The sequence below is a fragment of the Taudactylus pleione genome, unplaced genomic scaffold (genome assembly GCF_031769625.1).
Source record: "Taudactylus pleione unplaced genomic scaffold, aTauple2 ptg000041l, whole genome shotgun sequence".
Lineage (NCBI taxonomy): Eukaryota > Metazoa > Chordata > Amphibia > Anura > Myobatrachidae > Taudactylus > Taudactylus pleione.
In genome coordinates this window covers 24599914-24618960 of record NW_028284443.1, presented here as the reverse complement: position 1 = coordinate 24618960, position 19047 = coordinate 24599914, and the positions used below count along the sequence as shown (strand labels likewise).

Genomic DNA, 19047 nt, shown 5'->3' with positions numbered 1-19047 from the left:
AAAGCTAAAGTAAACACAGTTGTCCATTTGAAATGAATGTTGATCATGCACATTGCTATACCACACTAATCCATGAAAATTATTCAATAGCACATTGATAGAATAGTTTTTGGGCATGTTAGTAAATAAGGTAGGATGAGGACTATCATCGGCATGTGTGTTTGTGTGTGAATCATCATCTTCCTGCACTAACTTCCCCAATAAAGCTGAAAGAGATTATATCAGTTTTTATCTGACTGTCAAAAGACTGGGACTCAGTGGCATATTTATAATGGGTGCAAGGTGTGCGGTGCACACGGGTCCCTGAGTCCAGGGGGGCCCACACTCTGCACCCATATTTGCTGTAGTTCATACTTACCTTTCCGCAGTCTTCAGAGTGCTGTTCTGCAGCGCTGGGCCTGCAGCAAATATCACAGGAAAATGGCGGCAGGCATTTTCCCGGTGACTCGCGCATGCGCAGAAAAGATGACCCGGAAATAAGGCACAGGTGCCAGTTTCCAGGAGATCCGCATTAAGCCAGAATCTACTGCGCTCAGTCTGCTGCCAGAGAAGAGGGGGCCCAAACAGAGGCTGCACACGGGCCCTCTCCTTTCTTAAAACGCCCCTGCTGGGACTCACAACTTAGTTATACAGATGTATCCACATACATCCTACTTCTTTGCACATTAAACAGCCCCTCTAGTTGCGCCATGCGCAAGCATCTTTTTGTGTGACTTTTTACCTTCAAACGCGTCTTATTTGCAAAGTGATGGCAGCTTCTGCTGATTAAAATGATATGCGGCATGCCTTTATTTTGTGTGCAACTGCGGGTGTATCTGCATGGAAAATGCTACGTGATGACGTCTCTCCCATAGTTCAGAGGAGCAGCCGGGCAGACAGGACGGCAGCAGATGCAGGAGCGGGGATTAAGGTAAGTGTGGGGCACTACTACAGGGGCATTATATGGGGGCACTACTATTTGATTTCCTTACTTTCAAATCAAGGGGGTAACGTTGGTGTATCTATATATATTTTGGGGTAAAAGGTAAAAAAGTTCCCTGACCCCTGATTTATCACCATGTTGCATAGTTACCATGGTCTTTGAGAAATATGAGTAAATATGTTGTGACAGTATAATCTGAAATAATATTTCAAATTTATTTACCAACAACATTAACATCATTAAGTCTGGGACCTGTATAAACTATAATAAGGTAAACTGTAGTCATCCTAAGTAAATCAAGCCAGTCTAGGACTGTATTTGCTGATCAAACATTGATGTTCTTAACGTACAAAATGTGTTGGTATGAAACTTTTTGTTGTAAGCCAAGATAGTTATATCTGACATCATATGTTCATTGCCTGATGTAGGAACTATGGGCCTTTTTCATTACCATTCACAACTGCGATTACGCACGCAATCGACCGATTGTTGCGTTCTGCACATGCATCGCAGTGTGCGAGCCTGCCACTGCGAACGCAGTGACTACGCAGATCCATCTCAGAGTGATCGACAGGAAGTACCGTTTGTGGGTGGTGACGGGGGGGTGGTCGGTGAAACGCAGGCATGCCAGTGTGTTTGAACGCCATTGCAGGGGCATCCATGAATTAGCCATTGCGATGCCCTACGCAGCCTGAGGCCTCATATCGTGCGATAAAGTTAGCAATTTCTGAGTAAAGTCTGGGCATGTGCAATTGTGCATGAGGCTGCGATGGTACTTGATAGTACCGATGGTTTTGCAGTCTTGCTAACATTACAGATGTGTGTAAGGTTTAGTGGGCTTCCTTATGTAGTGCTGCGGCGTCATAGCAATCGCAATTAATTGGCATACTATTGCAGTTGAACTACGTGCGTAATCGCTATTGCATTCGTAGTTGCGAACGGTAAAGAATCAGGCCCTATGTCGTGACAAATGAGCAGGTTCCTAGTTTCAATATGGGAAATTAGGTCATTCATCAGTAGTTAAATTAGTCATGTGTGAAGGCTTGAAACTTCCACTCAACTGACTTCTACAGGTGTAATTGAATCTACTCCCTAGAGGTAATATACTTATTACAGGGGGTGAGAGAACAATGTAAAAAAGGTGAATGTGCTACACAAAACCAATTCCCATTTCATATTGTGCTGTAATACTGCATTTATCAGTCACTGGTCGTCATTTTTTATTGTTGGGCAGCACAGATGGTGTAATGGTTAGCGTTACTGCCTCACAGCACTGAGGTTGTGGGTTCGATTCCCACCACGGTCCTAACTGTGTGGAGTTTGTAGATTCTCCCTGTGCTTGCTGGGTTTCCTCCGGGTGCTCCGGTTTCCTCCCACACTCCAAAAATATACTGGTAGGTTAATTGGGTCCCAACAAAAATTACCCCTAGTGTGTATGTGTAGGTGTGTGTGCATGTGATAGGGAATATAGGGCCTGATTTAGAGCCGCTCATTCGCTCCGAGCGATGTTCGCACATCACATCTTTCGATTAATCTAATAAATAGCGGAGAGCGGCCAGGGGGCGTCTTTACAAAATAGCGAGCGCATTTTTCGTTCGCTCGCTCACACATAGAGGCGTCAACAGACCGCAAAGAGCGAGCGCTCAATTTAAATAGCCGGCCCCTTTTTCTGAACGAGCGAGCGCAAAAAGCGTCCGGCACTGAATCAGGCCCATAGATTGTAAGCTCCACTGGGGCAGGGACTGATGTGAATGGTAAGATATTCTCTGTAAAGCGCTGCGGAATATTTGTGCGCTATATAAATAACTGGTAATAAATAATAAATAAATATTGTTGCCAATTTGGTACAGAAGACAAAAATTAATTTTGTGCACTTATAATAAAAAAATAAATGTATACTTGTCAGTTTCCATATGGTAGACATTGTCTGTGTTATGTGTACCACCATATCCACAAAACAATTATGTAGGAAATGTTTCAATAAATACATGACCTGAGAGGTTAGATTGTCTGCAGCACTAACTAACTAGTTCATGGTCTTTTAATAGTCAGATTATACAGCTACAGAGGATATTTACTTACTGTATACAGTAAATCTAGGGCTGTCAACGTATTAGTAGTGAAAACAAGGAGCTATTTTGCCACATATTAACTTAAAGATTATTGTGTCACTAAATAATTATTGAGATCCTCAACAATGTGTAATGAAAACTGGAACAAAAAAGAAAATGTAAATACATTTCTATCTATAGCTGTGCTGCTTTAAAGAAAATTAAGGACACAATGTATGTTGTCCCTATATGGAAGAATAATGTATTGTCTACCATACTGTATATATGTAGTGTTTTTGCGGAAAGAATGATTTGGGAAATTCCATAAGCTGTTACTTCATAAAATTGGGTGACAGAGGGGAATAGATATGATTTACTGCCGGCGGTTGGAATCCTGACAGCGGCATCCCGGCAGAGGAGGAAATCCCGATCGTCCAAGGTAAGTATTGTCTAACCTAATTCTACCCCCTAAACCTAACCCCCCCTTCCCCGCCGCCTAAACCTATGTCCCCTGGGGGGGGGTGCCTAACAGAGCCCGTGACAGCAGGTGTGACCCGCAACAGCACACTGCTGAGAAGCTGGCAGAGTTACTATAGGCAGGGAGAGGATCGGGCTCTGTAGCAGCTGCACTCCCTGCACCTATTGTAGCTACGCCCTTGCTAAAAAGTCACATATAAATATAGTGTATTTGCGCCTATATTCTGAGTTGGAGACATATTAAGAAACATCCAGCTCATGCTCAGTAGCATATATACTAGGTTTATGTCAGGTACGTACAGCCAAATACACTTACGGGATGTAGTTATGAGACCGGTGGCCGCCGGTCTCAATACCGACAAGGGACATAACATAAGCGCTGAAATACTGACGCCTATCTTAATTCCGACACCGGAACACCAAAGGATGCCAGCCCGAACTAGGAAAATCTGGGGACTCCTTAGCGTTAGCTACGGGGGGGGGGGGCAGGGGGAGGGTTACATTTAGGGAGCGTAGCAGGGTTAGGTACCACTGAGGGGGGGTTAGGCACTAAGGGGGGAGGGTTAGGTTTAGGCACAAAGGGGTGAGGGTTAGGTTTAGGCACAAAGGGGGGAGGGTTAGGTTTAGGCACTAACGGGGAGGGTTAGGGGTAGGATGCGGGGTGGGAAGGGTTAGGATGCAGGGTGGGAAGGGTTAGGGTTAGGCTACAAGAAGGGAGTGTTAGGGGGGGGGGGGAGAGTAAGAATACGTACCTGTCCCCTGCTGGGATACCAATCATCGAGATGCCGCTGTCGGTATTTTGACAGGAGGCATCCTGACAGCCGGCATTACATACCCATTCCACACTTACACCCTGGTCATAAGCACAAGTACATTTTTTTTTTAGAAATATTTGTTTTGATAGCAATCTATATTTGACTTAAATTAAAAAAAACTTATAAAAAAAAAAGCTTAAGCTTCCTTCTTGTGTATAAATGAAAGTATTATAAAAGTCACTCTAAGATAAGTACCATCAGCTTTAGTGGCCAATCTGCATTCAGCCAATCAGAAGCAGCCAGCTAAAGCAGGCAACATAACCATGATCAGCTGTATTTGCACCAGCCCTCAGGCACCCGGTAGTGATACGGCTACTGACAGGAATATCTGCATCTCTATGCGCACTAACGCTGTTCTCAGTTATGTAAACATGCAATTACAGTATTTGGACTCCCCTAATCTCTCCTATTCTGCTTTTCCAAGCATAAGGATGCATATCTACATATGGACATGGGCATAAGCATCTATTTGGGCACAGAAAACAGACATACTGCCAACACGGCATGAGTCCCAGAGCATTATTACTGGGGTTTGCAATGTCTTATCTGCGTTATAAATAATCATGCAAATCAGATCCCTGATAACATGATTTGTTGGTTACATTGATTCTTTAGTTAGTAATACATTAATAATGCAAAGTATTCATTTTATGTATTTGCCTGTTGGTATTTAGGAAATCTATCTACTTATCAATGTGGGACCAGTTAAGTTAAATAATGTGCCTGGAATATAACAAATATGGTTTCATAAATGGAAAAATGTTAGAATTATTAAACATATGTGTTTCTCTCCTTCCTCAACTAATCTACAGTAAGATAAGGCTTATGGGATTCTTACATACCAGCAAGAAAGCCAGTTGTCTGAAGAATTCAAATCTGAGGGTCTAGATACAATGAACATTACTTTATAGGGGACAGAACTCCCCCCAGGCCCAGAGCAATAAGTTTAGCATTTGTGAGCAGATTAAATGATGCTCATATCAATTCCTGGGATGCCCAATGCAGCCAGGAATGCCAACAGCTGCCAAGTCCCCCAGAGCTGGCAGAACATATAGTAACATTTACAAATATATAAATGTAAAAGTTGCTGCAAGTCAGAGAACATGTTTTTATAAGGACTCACTCCAAACATCAAGCACATCATGTGTTTCTTTTAAAGTACATAAGGATGAACACTGACAACAGCTTTAAATGGTTATCATAATGTGGTGTGCAATTAATTATATTATGCTGTATCATCATAGGGACAAAAATACAATTTATGTTAAATATAAGCACAAATAACAATGTCAGTTTTGCACATTACCTGTTCAAGCATCAGTTCTCTCAGGCGTGAGATCTTATCCCCATCCTCAGGGTGGTTAAAGATGTATTCCTTCACAAAGAATGCCTAAATAAAGGACAACATGGTGAGCCCTGGCTATAATCAAAAGCTGTATATGTCTTACTAGGGAAAGCTAATCCTGAAGAAAGAAATATGGCTGAAGAAAAAAAAATAAAAAGATTAAGCAAAAGTAATTTCACACAAAAAAAACCTGATGAGTCAAATACATTTTTTTTTTTTTTAAATATATAGAACAAATATTGAGTGTAATTAAGAGATGAAAATAAAGATGCCATGTTTGAGTATGAGCAAGATACAATTGTATCTGCATGGCTGTATTTTTAGATGCATGCACTATACCCCATTACTTAATGCTATTGCTCATCCTCTCTGCACTACTACTGAGCCTCATATTACAATCCAGTCAATCCTCCCCAACAGAGTTTTTTGTAAAAGATGGAAGGATTAAGATCTCCTGCCCCCTCCTTCATCTGGTTGTTCAGCACTTGTAGTGGGCAGCTGACTGTGTACTGTATGGTCACTTTTAAGAACTCTATCTAGCATAGGCTGAGAAATCCAATCTATGCATAATTTAACTGCAAGAACTGAGACACCCTTTAAGCCTTGGAGGGTGTTGACTAGTTGCATATAGCAGCGTATTGCGGTCTGTTTCCTTCCTAAAAAGGGTAGTATACAATCTCTGGCCTCTTTTGTAGACTGTCACATCCAGAAAGTCAATAAAATCTTTAAAGAGAGCTTGCCTATCTCTCAGTTCTTGCGAGTCTTGCGGTTAAATTCTGAAGAGAAGATGGCCGACAGGCAGATCTTAGATATGAAGGCACGATTTACTGAACGTGGTTACTCACACACTACCATTGAAAGATGTTTGAAAAAGTCAAGAAGAAAATTGATCACAACACCGTCATTAGTGGAGACGACTAGCTGCAAGAGGATGATTTTCTCAAGCCGATATGATAACAAAGCCAATATATATATATATATATATATATATATATTTATTATTATTAATTTAGATAATAATATATAATATATATATATGGCTTCTGTGCACAGTGTGTTTAGCCCCTGAGTAAGACTGAGAAGTATCAGTTGAAACTGACATCGGGCTGCTGCTTTCTGTTTCTTTGGACCTTTGTTCATCTAAATGCTGGTTCTTTTTTTTTTTTTTACTTTTCCTTGCTGGGAAAGTGAGTGTTTATATGACCATTCTTTCAGGATCTTGCACCCCCTCGCTGAAATTTCAATGCTATCTCATACTCCCTCCAAAATATATATTTGACTTTATTTTATACTATGTAGAGATTGATACGTATTATCTGGTTTCTCCAGAAAATTTAGTAAAATGTAAGCCCTGTTTACTGATACTAAATTAATTTTTTTTCCTTTTTTTACCATTCCTATTTCATTTATGTGAAAAAAGGAGTCTATTTACTAAGCAGTGTTAGGAGACAGAGTGAAAAGTGATAAGGTGCCAGCCAATCAGCTCCCAACTGCCATCTCACAGGCTGTGTTTGAAAAATGACAGTTGGGAGCTGATTGGCTGGCACCTTATCACTTTCTTATCACTTTTCACTCTGTCTCCTAACACTGCTTAGTAAATAGACCCCAAAGATTTTTTAATTTCAAACGAGTCCAATTCCAGGTAAGAGTCTGCTTTGACATGACAATAAATAAAGCACAGGGTCAGACACTTAACGTGGCTGGAGTTGACCTAAGTGGAGACTGTTTTTCTCATGGACAACTTTACATGGCCCTTTTGCGTGTTTGGGATAAATGAATCTAACTGTAAGTAAAAATTGATGTACAAATTAGAGGAAAGATGTGCATTTCATTACTTTTTCATAATGTATGTGTGTGTGTGTATATATATATATATATATATATATATATATATATATATTGTACACTGGCATCATAGTGGAAGGCAGGTATATTTGCCCTAAATTCATGACCTATGTCTTTTGAAACCTCAGAAAGGTGTCTGTGTTTTTTGGGTTATTAGCTTCATAGGAGGCTAATTAGGGTTTTCAGCTGTGTGGCTGCTTTTTAGTGCTGGGAGGCTGATCATTATAGGGAGACACTGCCTGGTGGAAAGGACAGACTTTCGTGTCTCTGTGTCTGAATCAGGATTGATGAAAGCAGGTAAATTAAACCTGAAAAACCCTTCTAATACTTTGTTTATTAGTGAGCTAGGATCACTTCTGTATAGTTAGTGCCAGACGGCAAGGTGTTTATTTCTGTTTATTTGCCTAATAAAACTGGTCGGAGACCAGTTGCACCAGACCAGTGGACTTTCCAAGATTTCTCAGCTGCTGCGCAGTGCCATCTACCCCAGGAGAGGACCTTGCTACAATATATATACACACATATACATATACACACACAGGGGTGGTTCAATAAGTAAAATAACTATATCTCTCAGGTGTGTGATGTTCTCTATTTCATTCTAATTTCCTGTCCGGCATGAGGAGGTATACCACTGCCACCCCTCAGGTCATTTCATACTGTCCAACGTCCGTTGTAATTTGGCGGGGCTAGCGGAATCCTAGTCTAACATTGAGGTACGTGGTATGATCAGAAGTCTAAAGGGCACATCAGCAATGGAAATTCATTGGCAACTTGTCGTGGTGTACAGTGATAACGTCATGTCACGGAAACAGGTTTGGATTTGGTGCACTGCAGGACAGACGCCAAGATGAGCAGTGATCTGGCCGCCCAAGCACGTCCATAACAGATGACAATTTGTGTCACATTGAAGGTCTGATTCAAGAGGACAGAAGCATTCAAGTTAGTTATATTGTTGACTAATTGAACATTTCAGTGGGTACTATGCACAACATCATTCATGAGCAACTGGGGTACAGGAAAAAGTGTTCACGCAATCCACAGAAGTTCACAAAACCAATAGAATGGGATTGTCTTTTGTACACTTGAGCGGTATCTTGAGGAGGGAGTGCAGTTCCTCCAGTGTATTGTTAGAGACGATGAAACATGGGTGCATCATGTGACACTGGAGATGAAGCAAGCATCCATGACATGGAAACACACATCGTCCCCACCTTCAAAGAAATTCATAACAACTTCATCAGCAAAAAAGGTCATGGCGACCATGTTTTGGACACACAAGGGGGTGCTTCTTGTTGATTTCTTCACTAAGGGAGATACTGTAAATGCTGTATGCTATTGTGACACATTGAGCTGGTTGCGGAGGGCAATTAATTGACAACGACGAACTGGCATCATATTGCTGCACGATAACGCCAAGTGCACACGTGAGTTGTTACAGAGCTACCATTGGGAGGTACTGGACCATCCTCCCTACAGCCATGACCTGGCACCGAGTGATTTCCATCTCTTTGGATCAGTGAAGAAGCACCTGGGTGGAAGGCTGTTCACAACCGACAGCGAAGTTCAGCAAGCCGTCATGTCCTGGCTTCAGGTGCTTGACACTAATTTCTTCTATGCTGTGATAGATGCCTTGGTGTACCGTTGGAACAAATGTTTAGACAATTATGGGGACTATGTGGAAAAATAATCTGTACTAAGGGCCATATTATTGATTATACATATATGTAGCTGAACAAGAGGTCTTGTTACCTTAATTACTGAGCCACCCTCGTATATATTATAGCTATATAGGGAAATATTCTGCCATTTCCTGAAATTGGTTTAGTCCCATTAGTTATCCTGGCAATCTATACTGATATAATAAGAATGTTGTGTCTGTCTGTTTGTTCCAAGTTGGCACAAAACTACTGAACCAATTTTCATGACAACTGCATCATTTTGTAGTGGAAACTCATAGAAATAACTATTGACATTATCAATGCAAGAAATAGGTGTGGCACCATGTGCACATCTGGTAAGGGATGGGGGGAGAGGTGCCTTTGGCCCGTATTTACTTGAATAGAATAAGCTACATAGCAGTCTGTGCACAGGGCACACAGTGACATTGGTGTGAGTGGTGTGTGAAGGCACTGCTGCCACCAGTCTGGTGGTCACATGGGCCACTCCAGTGACAGGGCCTCTATGCAAAGCAATACAACTACAAAACCTCAAATAAAAAAAATGTTGGCAGAAGTGGTTTCATCGTGGGCAAAGCCACGGGCAACAGCTAGTCAGCAATAAAACATAGTAATCAGTGGTGAATTAATATATTAGAACAATAAAAACAATACTGTACATTGCAAAATTGGTAAAAAATATTACATTTTGAATAATAATTCTACACCTAAGAATAAGATTTCTTGCATTGTTTTACAGAATATAATGCTCATTACAAATTTGTGGAGATCTATTTATTCATGTACTGTATTTGTGATTTATGTATGTGTAATTTTATTGCTGCCAATCTATGGTAGTCATTTTTTATTATTTACTGTACTGTGGGTGTTGTGAAGCCATCGGATTGCAACAGTTTAGCTAACTGTAATTCCAAATAATACATTTACATTCAGCATACAGTAGTTGTGATTTGGAGAAGATCCTGGAGGGTACTAAACATCACACAAACGTTTTACTTATTATTGCTGCTTTCGCGTTACATAATTAATAAATGTCCACTGTGGATTTTAAATATTTTTGCAGTGTATTCATCAAATAATCAGCTTGAGTTGCACTTACCCCTACTGTACTTTGGCCCTGATTCAGAGCCGGACGCTCTGAAAGAGCGCTCGGTCTGAATCGGGGCGTTTTTTTTTTGTTTTTTTTTTTAGCGGCCTCCTGGCCACTCGCATAGCTGTGGGTGACCACCCACAGCTATTGCGAGCGGCCAGGATGATAGTCGCGATGGTCAAGACCATTGCGACCATCTGGCTTGCGACGAGACCCTTGTGGTAGGGTCTCGTGGCCGCAAGCCCCAGAGAGCTTCTGGCTCTAATAGAGCCGGAAAGCTCTCCCACTGAAATCACTGGTGATGTCAGTGGGGCCGCCCACAAATGGCAGGCATTCGCATGGGAACTCCTCCGTTTGTGAAGCCACCCCCACTCCACGCCTCCAAAAAGGTGCGAGCTGTCGATCGAAATCGACAGCAGCCCCCTTTTGGTGTGAGATCCGGAGCGACTGAGTGCCCGTCGCTAGCCGGGTCTCGCGCATGCGCACTTCGGAGCCGGCTCCGGCGTGCGCATGCGCAGTGGCCTAACATCGATCCGCTCGTGAGCGGGTCTGAATCAGGCCCTTTATCTGCAAAGTATAAGCAAAACTTATACTATAACAGATATTAATATTTTGTTTCCTCAAAAATACAAAGTGTACAGAATGGAAAATAACAAATACAGTAGTGGTCATTCACAAGGCGTAAAAAGTTTCCATGTCCGGTGCAAAACCAGCTTTGGTCCTGCAATGCACCTCCATTTATGCCAAAGTGTATATGTGAATGGAGCAAGACGGCTGTGGTGTGGATAAACAAAGATATTCAAACACCTAGTCTAGGTACAAGATTTCATTTTGCGGATCAGGATTATTGTCAAGAGATATACAGTAGGGGTTGCTTTTCCACTCAGCAAAAAAAAAAAACAACTTCAGCTGGTCGTCTATGGGTTTTGTTGTCTTGTATTTTTAATGGGACCCATTTTGTGCCTCCATGTTGCACTTTGGCCGAGAAGCATATTTCCAGGTGCACTCTAGGCAATTTAATAAAAAGCTTCACACATAAAAATGTGGCACATTTCAGTGAAAAACTGTTTGCTACAAGGCCCTTCTACTTTGTCCATTTTTATTTCTAGACTCCTCACCTTACTTTCAGATTTAGGATAGTCTTATGTCTATAGTGAGCATGCCTAAACTCCCTTACTGGAATATCACATACAACCTCTGTTGGAAGACTATCTTACCTATTTACTAACCGTTCAGTAAAGTGATTATTCCCAAAATTCTATTTACCCTGCTGTTACCCTCCAGTTTTTTTGTATGTCCTTTTGTTCTAATACTCCTGTAAGTCTACATAATACTCTCCTCCTGTACCTTATTAGAAACCTTAATATACTTCAAAACATCTATCACATGCCCCCTTCCCTGTTCCAAACTAAACATACTAAGATCCTTTAGTCTTTCCTGATAAATTTTGCGATATAGACCATGCACCATTTAGTAGTTTGTTTTGGCACAGTCCTTATTTCTCTTCAGTCTAATGATAAATAATGTAACTCACACATAAGGCTACACTGAGCACTGTTTTATGAGGAAAAAAAAGATGTGTTTATAACTTAATGAAAGAAGTGATTCTAGTATAGTAGTCAGTAGGAGTTTCATGTGACATTTTCACTCTACTAACGTGCGTCTTTTTTATCCAGCCTCATAAATGGGTCCCATTATGTTTCAATGATCAATATACATTAGAAATACTGTACATATTAATGACCTTACCTCCTGATACCTGGAAACCCCACCATTAACTGCAGCATCAATGACTCCATTCAGACACATTGTCAGCGGATTTATGTTTTGCATCTGTCGTGTCTGACACTGACTAATCAGCGTTCGCAGTTGCTGGTTTTTATTTTCCAAGACCTCAATAGCATTTTCAAGGGGGCTCATCTCCACCTTAAATAATAGGCACAAACATTATCTGTTACAGCTAATATAATATTATAAATAAATTAGCAAAAGTAATTTCCCAGTGTCTGATATGAGGACACAATGTGTGATAAGTCCAGGGATTGGGTGCGTAGGCATCAAGCCTTCTCAAAAGTGGAGAAGTTGCCCATAGCAACCAATTGGCTTCTCCATATCATTTTATAGAATGCAATTAATGCACTTGATAATTCCTAGCTATAACCTGATTGGTTGCTATGGGCAACTTTTCCAGTCCTCCACTCTTTAGAAGGCTTGAAACATTCCCCCCAAATGTGAGACCAGTGTAAGGGAGAGAGACAGGTGGCTGGCAGTGACATTGTGGAACATGGACAATGATGTTATGTTTTCCTACTTTTTAATTAATTTAAGGACTCTCCCTGCACAGTTCTTAGACTAGGCTGCGATAGTGGAGCCAAGGGAGTGCTAGGTGGGATAGCAGGCATGCAGAGCAGGGATCGCAGAGCAGAATGGTGGGAGCTGAAAAAAAATAATGTATACTGTCATGTCTTCTGCATAATTGTTTCATATGCATTGATTTTTGTGTAAGTTCCATCTAGTGACCAGCCTAGGATCAGCTTAACTGAACTCTCAGGCCTCCGTAATTAGTTCCCAATGCACTCTCCATAGAGGTTTGTGGGGGCATCCATCTTAGTTATGTTACATAGTCCCAGCAAACAGATGTAGGGATGGCCTCCATCGATGGTAGTAAACTATGTGATGCAGTATCATCGATGGTTTCCTGTGCACATGTGAGGCGGCTGGTGTGCCGCTTCTTTCCAACTATTTTGACCTCACTTTAAGTGAACGAGGGCCGAGGCTGGGCTGGTGACTGACAGCTGAGCCTATCAGGTCAGTGAGGTGGGCCACCCTGGCACACTCTGTTGTATGTAAGAGGAGGAGTAGGTCTGGGCATATGTGAGGCTAGGAGGGGCCATGTCCATGGCTATATTTTTGTCTACAACAGGATTTTAGCCTGCTTCCTCTACTTTCCTTTATTATATAGATGCATGAATAAAAAATAGGTAAGGCTATTGAGCACTGCACACATATTTGTAGCAAGTGATCACTTCTGTAAATGTGCTCTACTATTCAATTAAATTCCAAATGGCCATATTTATTTATTATGAAATAGGATACTGTAGGCACTTCACTTTGATGTAATAATGCTATAGACAGAGGACATAGATTGGGCACCTAGGAAGGCTGCTTAAAACTCTGTCTCATCAGCTATTTCGCTAAGCGGACAACATTGATCATCACTAAAATCATGTATTACCTATTCCTTTGCTCTGAACTCGCTGCAGGAAAAGTCTGTGTCCCTTCAAGTGCAGTCTACAAAATGCTGAGCCCTGCATGGCGCTTACCATTACCATGCATACACTTGGAGTACCACTCACTGCCACAAATATATCTTCTTTGCTGTCCAGGGAACTATTCTTAAATACAAAAAAGAATAACCACTGGCCCCTGAATCCTTGACAGCATTTTCTCACCAGACACATTTCAGTGTACACACAATACCTGACCCTACTTAAATGCTCAGAAGTTTGTCTGGACACTATGACCCACTTACATATGGCTAATGTGTGTCTGGTTTGTGTTTCTGCTTCCACTGCTATAAACAGGTCTTCTGTGTGAATTACCGCCAGAAGATGCTTATCAAGGAAACCCCTACGTACGACTCCTGACTGCAAGTGACGACCAAGCCTGATAATGCTGACTGATGGCAATTAAATTTTTTCTAAAAGTCTACCATTAAAGGCAAAAACCGCCTAGGCTCACCTGCAACAATAAGACAGGATAGAATAACTCCTATAACAAATCAACATATAATGTTTCACCACTCTCCTTATTTGAAGCTATATAAAAAGTACTTGATTAATCTATGACTTTGACCTCTTTTGTAAGGTAATGCCTCCCTACAATTAGAGCCACTGTGAATGATAAAATAAACTAAAATCCGGTAGACGACCTATCAACTACGATTTCAACATGTTCTTCAGTTGCTGTTTTATTGACATAATTCAGTATATCCAGGTTAGATCTCTCACTATTTGGAAACGGTTAACTCGCAATGATATGCACACACAGATGTGAGACTCTGCTAGCGGCGGGTGTTTCTTTGGCCGACAATGCATCTAAGTCGCAATGCGAAGTGACTAGGACGCACCAGGAGACTGTGCTGATTCATTTGCAAAGTGCTACGGTGCAGCTTTTTTCTACAACAAGTTCCATGTCATTTTGATACATGAACAAACAATTCTAACCATAGTGACGTGTAGAGATTTCCCTACTAAGGAAATCTACTGTAGTTAATGGGAATTGTTTTTTTCCCTTTAATTCAAAATACCAAGAAAAAGAAAAAAAACAGCTCTACAATTATTATTTACAGACCATGCACACTAATAAATACTTTATTAGTGTCTTTGTGGTGTATGTGCACTAGGCAATATAGATGGCAATATTGGGAATACATTCCAATGAAAACGTACTTTTACAGGACAAATAATCATGGGAAAAGGTTAAACACCGGTTCGCTTTATCATGCAGTGACTATAAAATCGTAGTATCTTGCAGACATAGGACTACACTTGTTTGTGAGTCAAAGCATGCATTGCTTTTAAAATATATAATGCTTCAATGTAATGTCCTTTTCAAGAAAAAAAACAAACAAAAGCAAACTGCAGCTGGCACTAGATAGTCTAGGAAAAGCACTTATCCATAGAAGAGGAATGACAGCAAGCCTCACTGTGTGCTTCCACAAACCCAGCCCTGCAAATTAAGGTCACAGACACTAGGCATTTGTCTGTTTCTTATGATGGAAAAAAAAACATGGGTAGGACAAAAAAGAGAGACACCGGAAATATAGGAAAGTAGCAACCCAAGTGATTTTGGAGTCCTAAAGAAGCGTTGTATGGTTATCATAGATTGGAAAACAACATTTCAAACTGTATATATTATTTTGTGGGAAAAGAAAATATGTTTAATTCAACAGTTCTTGCAGAGTTACACAATTGCTTTGCATTATAAGACTAAACTATTTAGTTACATGCGCAACTGGTATCAATAGGTACCTTGTTTACCTTTACAAATGGCATGCATATAATGAAAGGGAAATTTGTCAATGTGTAAGGTAACATTTACTTCTTATATTTTACTGTAAAATATTACATAAACTAGCTTATTTTATGTATGCATAGACTCACTAAGGATTGGCTGATGTTATGCTAGAAAGATAACTTAGATGTATAATTATTTCTCTAATGAATTCATAACTAAATGTAATTAGGTTACACTTAACGCATATAAATGTTTATCTGTGTAGCTAGAAACATTCTGGTTATAATTTCTCAGGGAGTTTTCCAACAATAAATAAATTAAGTTAAAAGTTTTCTTTTCCTGCACTTGTTATTGATTAGCCCCCTTTTGGGATCTGTATTTCATTAACATGAAAAAAATGTAAAAAAAAGAACCCTGTAGTGTATGTGCTAAAATGTTTCCACTATATATATGGTGCAGGTTTATATGGTAACATTTAGACTTAAACAGTTAACAATGTCCTTGTATAAAAAAAAGATAGACAAATGTACTTACCACTTCACGCTTTTCAACTTCAAACCATCGTGATATACCAGGTAAACTTTGCACTAATGTCAGAGCTGTTCTTTCTACCCAGAGGCTCTTAAAACAAAAACAAAAAAAATAATATAACAAAATCATTTAAAGGGGCACTAAAATTATTGATATATATGCAACAGACAGTGCTGCCATGTCCTTACTGTTTTGTGACTGGCCATCTCTGCTTACAAACCACAAAGACAGCCAATCACAAAACCGTTATAAACAGAGAGGTTCTGTCAAATGCCCAATGGACATAGTTGACAAACAATGACTTGAACTTGTTGCAAGGAAAGCATTTGGTAGTTGACAAATTTGCAACTTGGTGGATCTCCCATTGATTGATACTGCCATCTATATTTTGTGTATTAAATACATATTTCACTAATTATTCTCATCATAGGAAAAAATAATCCCTACATTTTACCACTGTAGATTTTCACCCTCATTCTTAAGGTGCACATACATGGTGCGATATAGCAGCAGATCCGACCGATTGGTACGATATTGCTGCTATATCGTACCATTTATGAACATGATATTGGACAGAGTGCGCTCCCATGAGGTTGTACATCGCACCTCCAGATCTTACTGCAGGTTCAGTTTATCTGGGGATGCGATGTATGATCCTAGGCAGCGCTATGGAAGGGGGGGGTGCTGGCATATCGGGCAGTTGGCTACCCGATCACACAGTGTCTGGGGACCGCCCGATATGTCGATCGTCGGATCCCCCCATTGTGTTGCAAGGTGCATGGGTGCCTTTAATGGCTTGTGAGTGTTCAATATGCAGCACAATGAACCATCTGCACATTTTTAAAGATATTATACCATTGAGTTATGTTTGGGACACAGTTATACAATTCATATATTTTCCTTTGCTACAAATGTGTTCAGACGGACCAAGCTTTTACTAAAACATCCATCTCAAACCTTCATGTTAGGCAGTAACCAGTCCCCACATTGTCCCAACCCTTGTATATGCATGAGGTATACAGAGAGGGTGTTTTCTAAATCAATTCTGCCTATTCCATTATGTGCTATTTATATTAGTCTATCCACCTAAGCTAAACATAATTTGCATGGATCTATGGAAAAAATTAAAATATTTAATCCAAGCTTAGTGCCCCATATGACTTTTTTGACAAAAAAACCCCCTGTACATGTAAAAAGTTTATTACGGCTGTAATGTGATAGAATAGCTAATTTACTAACATTGCATAAGTTATACCGAAACATGGATACCAACCACTTGCTATTGCTGTCTTACTTGCACTACACTGATACTCTCCCAATATAGGATGGACAGCCAACAATCTCAGGCCTGCTATCTCGATTTGGGAGGTTTGCATAAATAGTGACTGATAGGCTGCTGTGGTTCAGAGCAACTTTTACAACTACAAAAAATGTTCAAAATTGATCCCAATAGATTAGTAAATTGCACACATGTTTCAAACGCAACTGTACTGTGTTTTACTTGGCGTGGTATTATTCTGCATTGTATTCTCAGTTTTGAGCATGCTCCTGTGAAAAAGGAACCTGTCTTTAGCTCTGAAAAATCTCTGGAGGACAAAAGCCTTTTCAAGGGATTCACATCCCCATTTCATCCGGATGATACATGTCTAGATGTAATAGAAAGCTCTCTCTCTCTCTCTCTGTGCTGGGAATATTCAAATGCAAAGTAGTCATTTCTCCTAACACACAATTCATTTGTGTTAAATTGCAGAAATAGGAAATGTGTAAAGTAGAAATGTGACCTCCTGTGCACTGTATAAGTAGGGCTGTGTGTACTTGTAGATGCTAATGCAGTCCAGTGAAACATGCTGTACCTTGAATTCATTCTCCTTGTCCTTAGTACCCTTATGAAAAGGCCGATCATAGCGGTACCTCCAAATATGATTCACTTTGTAGAAGCTTTTGATGTTATCAGGAATACCCTCTCTTTGCAGAACCTCCTGGCTTTCAGGGATTGGAGTCACTGCATAAATCTGTAAGTCTAGGCAGACGGTTAAGGGCAATCCAAAAATAGAATGACTGAAAATGGATTTGTAAACATGTCCATTGGAAAAGATACTAAAAAATATATCAGAAAAGTATCAAACATAATTACACCCATTTAGTAATCTATTGTCATTCTTATTAGCACATATACAAAGCGACCAGTGTTTATTAGTTTTCCTACACTGTAAAAAATATTTTCTTCTAAATTCACATTATTGGATTTCAATAAAAAAAAATTAAATATTATATTACCAAACACCAAAATCACTTTTTTTTTTTTTAAGACTAATAGTGTCAAAACTACAAAAGTAATGTTAAAAAAGGCATATATACATATATACAATCACCTCCAGATTTAAACTGCAGAATTCAGGAATATGATGTTCTGTAAACCAGCCAGTAGAATAGTGAAAATATTTTTTTTTCACTTTGGAGATAGTAATACCAAATTCACAAATGTGTTTGTGAGCTTGGCTATGAAACAGTAATTTTAAAGATTCATTATGTAATTATTTTAACAGTTGTTCTTTGTACTTAAAGCTAAATGTTTTCAGAGATAAAGAAGAATGAAAACACAGCCTTTTATAGGACTCGCTAACTTGTGTGGAGTTACTTTAAAAAAAACAAATAAAAAAAACCAAATAAACACTGATGCTATTTATTTAAGATGAATCACCACATTTAACAGTGACAAGTAGTAAAAAGTATGTGCAATAAGAAAAATAGGACACCATTAGCTTCAATGTATTACAAGAAAACCAATGCTCACACCCACAAATCAGATTACTTATAATAATAGGAATGCCAGCCCAAATCGATTTCATTGACTTAATAAGAGAAGAAATATAAGCAGAGAATATTTACATTTTCTTGGTTGGTAAAAAATGTGCACAATCTGAGCAAATCACTACCATCAGTTAAAGGAAACTGTATATTTAAAAGAGCGTGATTACACAGAGTACTGGTTCATTACTAAACAGTAAAGTGTGTCATTACGTGCTTTTAATACTCATAACGTTGAAAGGATACATTGAGCTTCTGCCTGGAATATAGTTTCATCAGGCTGGTTGGCATGTTGCATTGCAATGGCATGTGGGAATTCTGTCAGCATGCGCTGCTGGAAAGCTTCTAGTCTCTCATAGTCATGGCCTCGACAAACAAACTCTTTGTTCTGATCATAAGAGAAGGTAGTTAATTATAGTCTAAACCTGATTAACAATTGCACTGCCTGTGACAGAATACCAGAGC

At 39.8% G+C, this 19047-nt stretch overlaps 1 protein-coding gene across 1 annotated transcript in view; it reads right to left on the bottom strand.

Moving 5' to 3' along the window:
• The window catches only part of DOCK4 (dedicator of cytokinesis 4), a 422657-nt gene that overhangs the window by 27589 nt on the left and 376021 nt on the right, over positions 1 to 19047 (bottom strand). Inside the window, exons 40-44 of the mRNA XM_088457720.1 lie at positions 18829 to 18970; positions 17628 to 17794; positions 15778 to 15864; positions 11974 to 12150; positions 5572 to 5655 (exon numbers count right to left, since the gene is read on the bottom strand). Coding sequence (XP_088313846.1) covers positions 5572 to 5655; positions 11974 to 12150; positions 15778 to 15864; positions 17628 to 17794; positions 18829 to 18970 — 657 coding nt within the window. The remainder of the gene's footprint in view (positions 1 to 5571; positions 5656 to 11973; positions 12151 to 15777; positions 15865 to 17627; positions 17795 to 18828; positions 18971 to 19047) is intronic.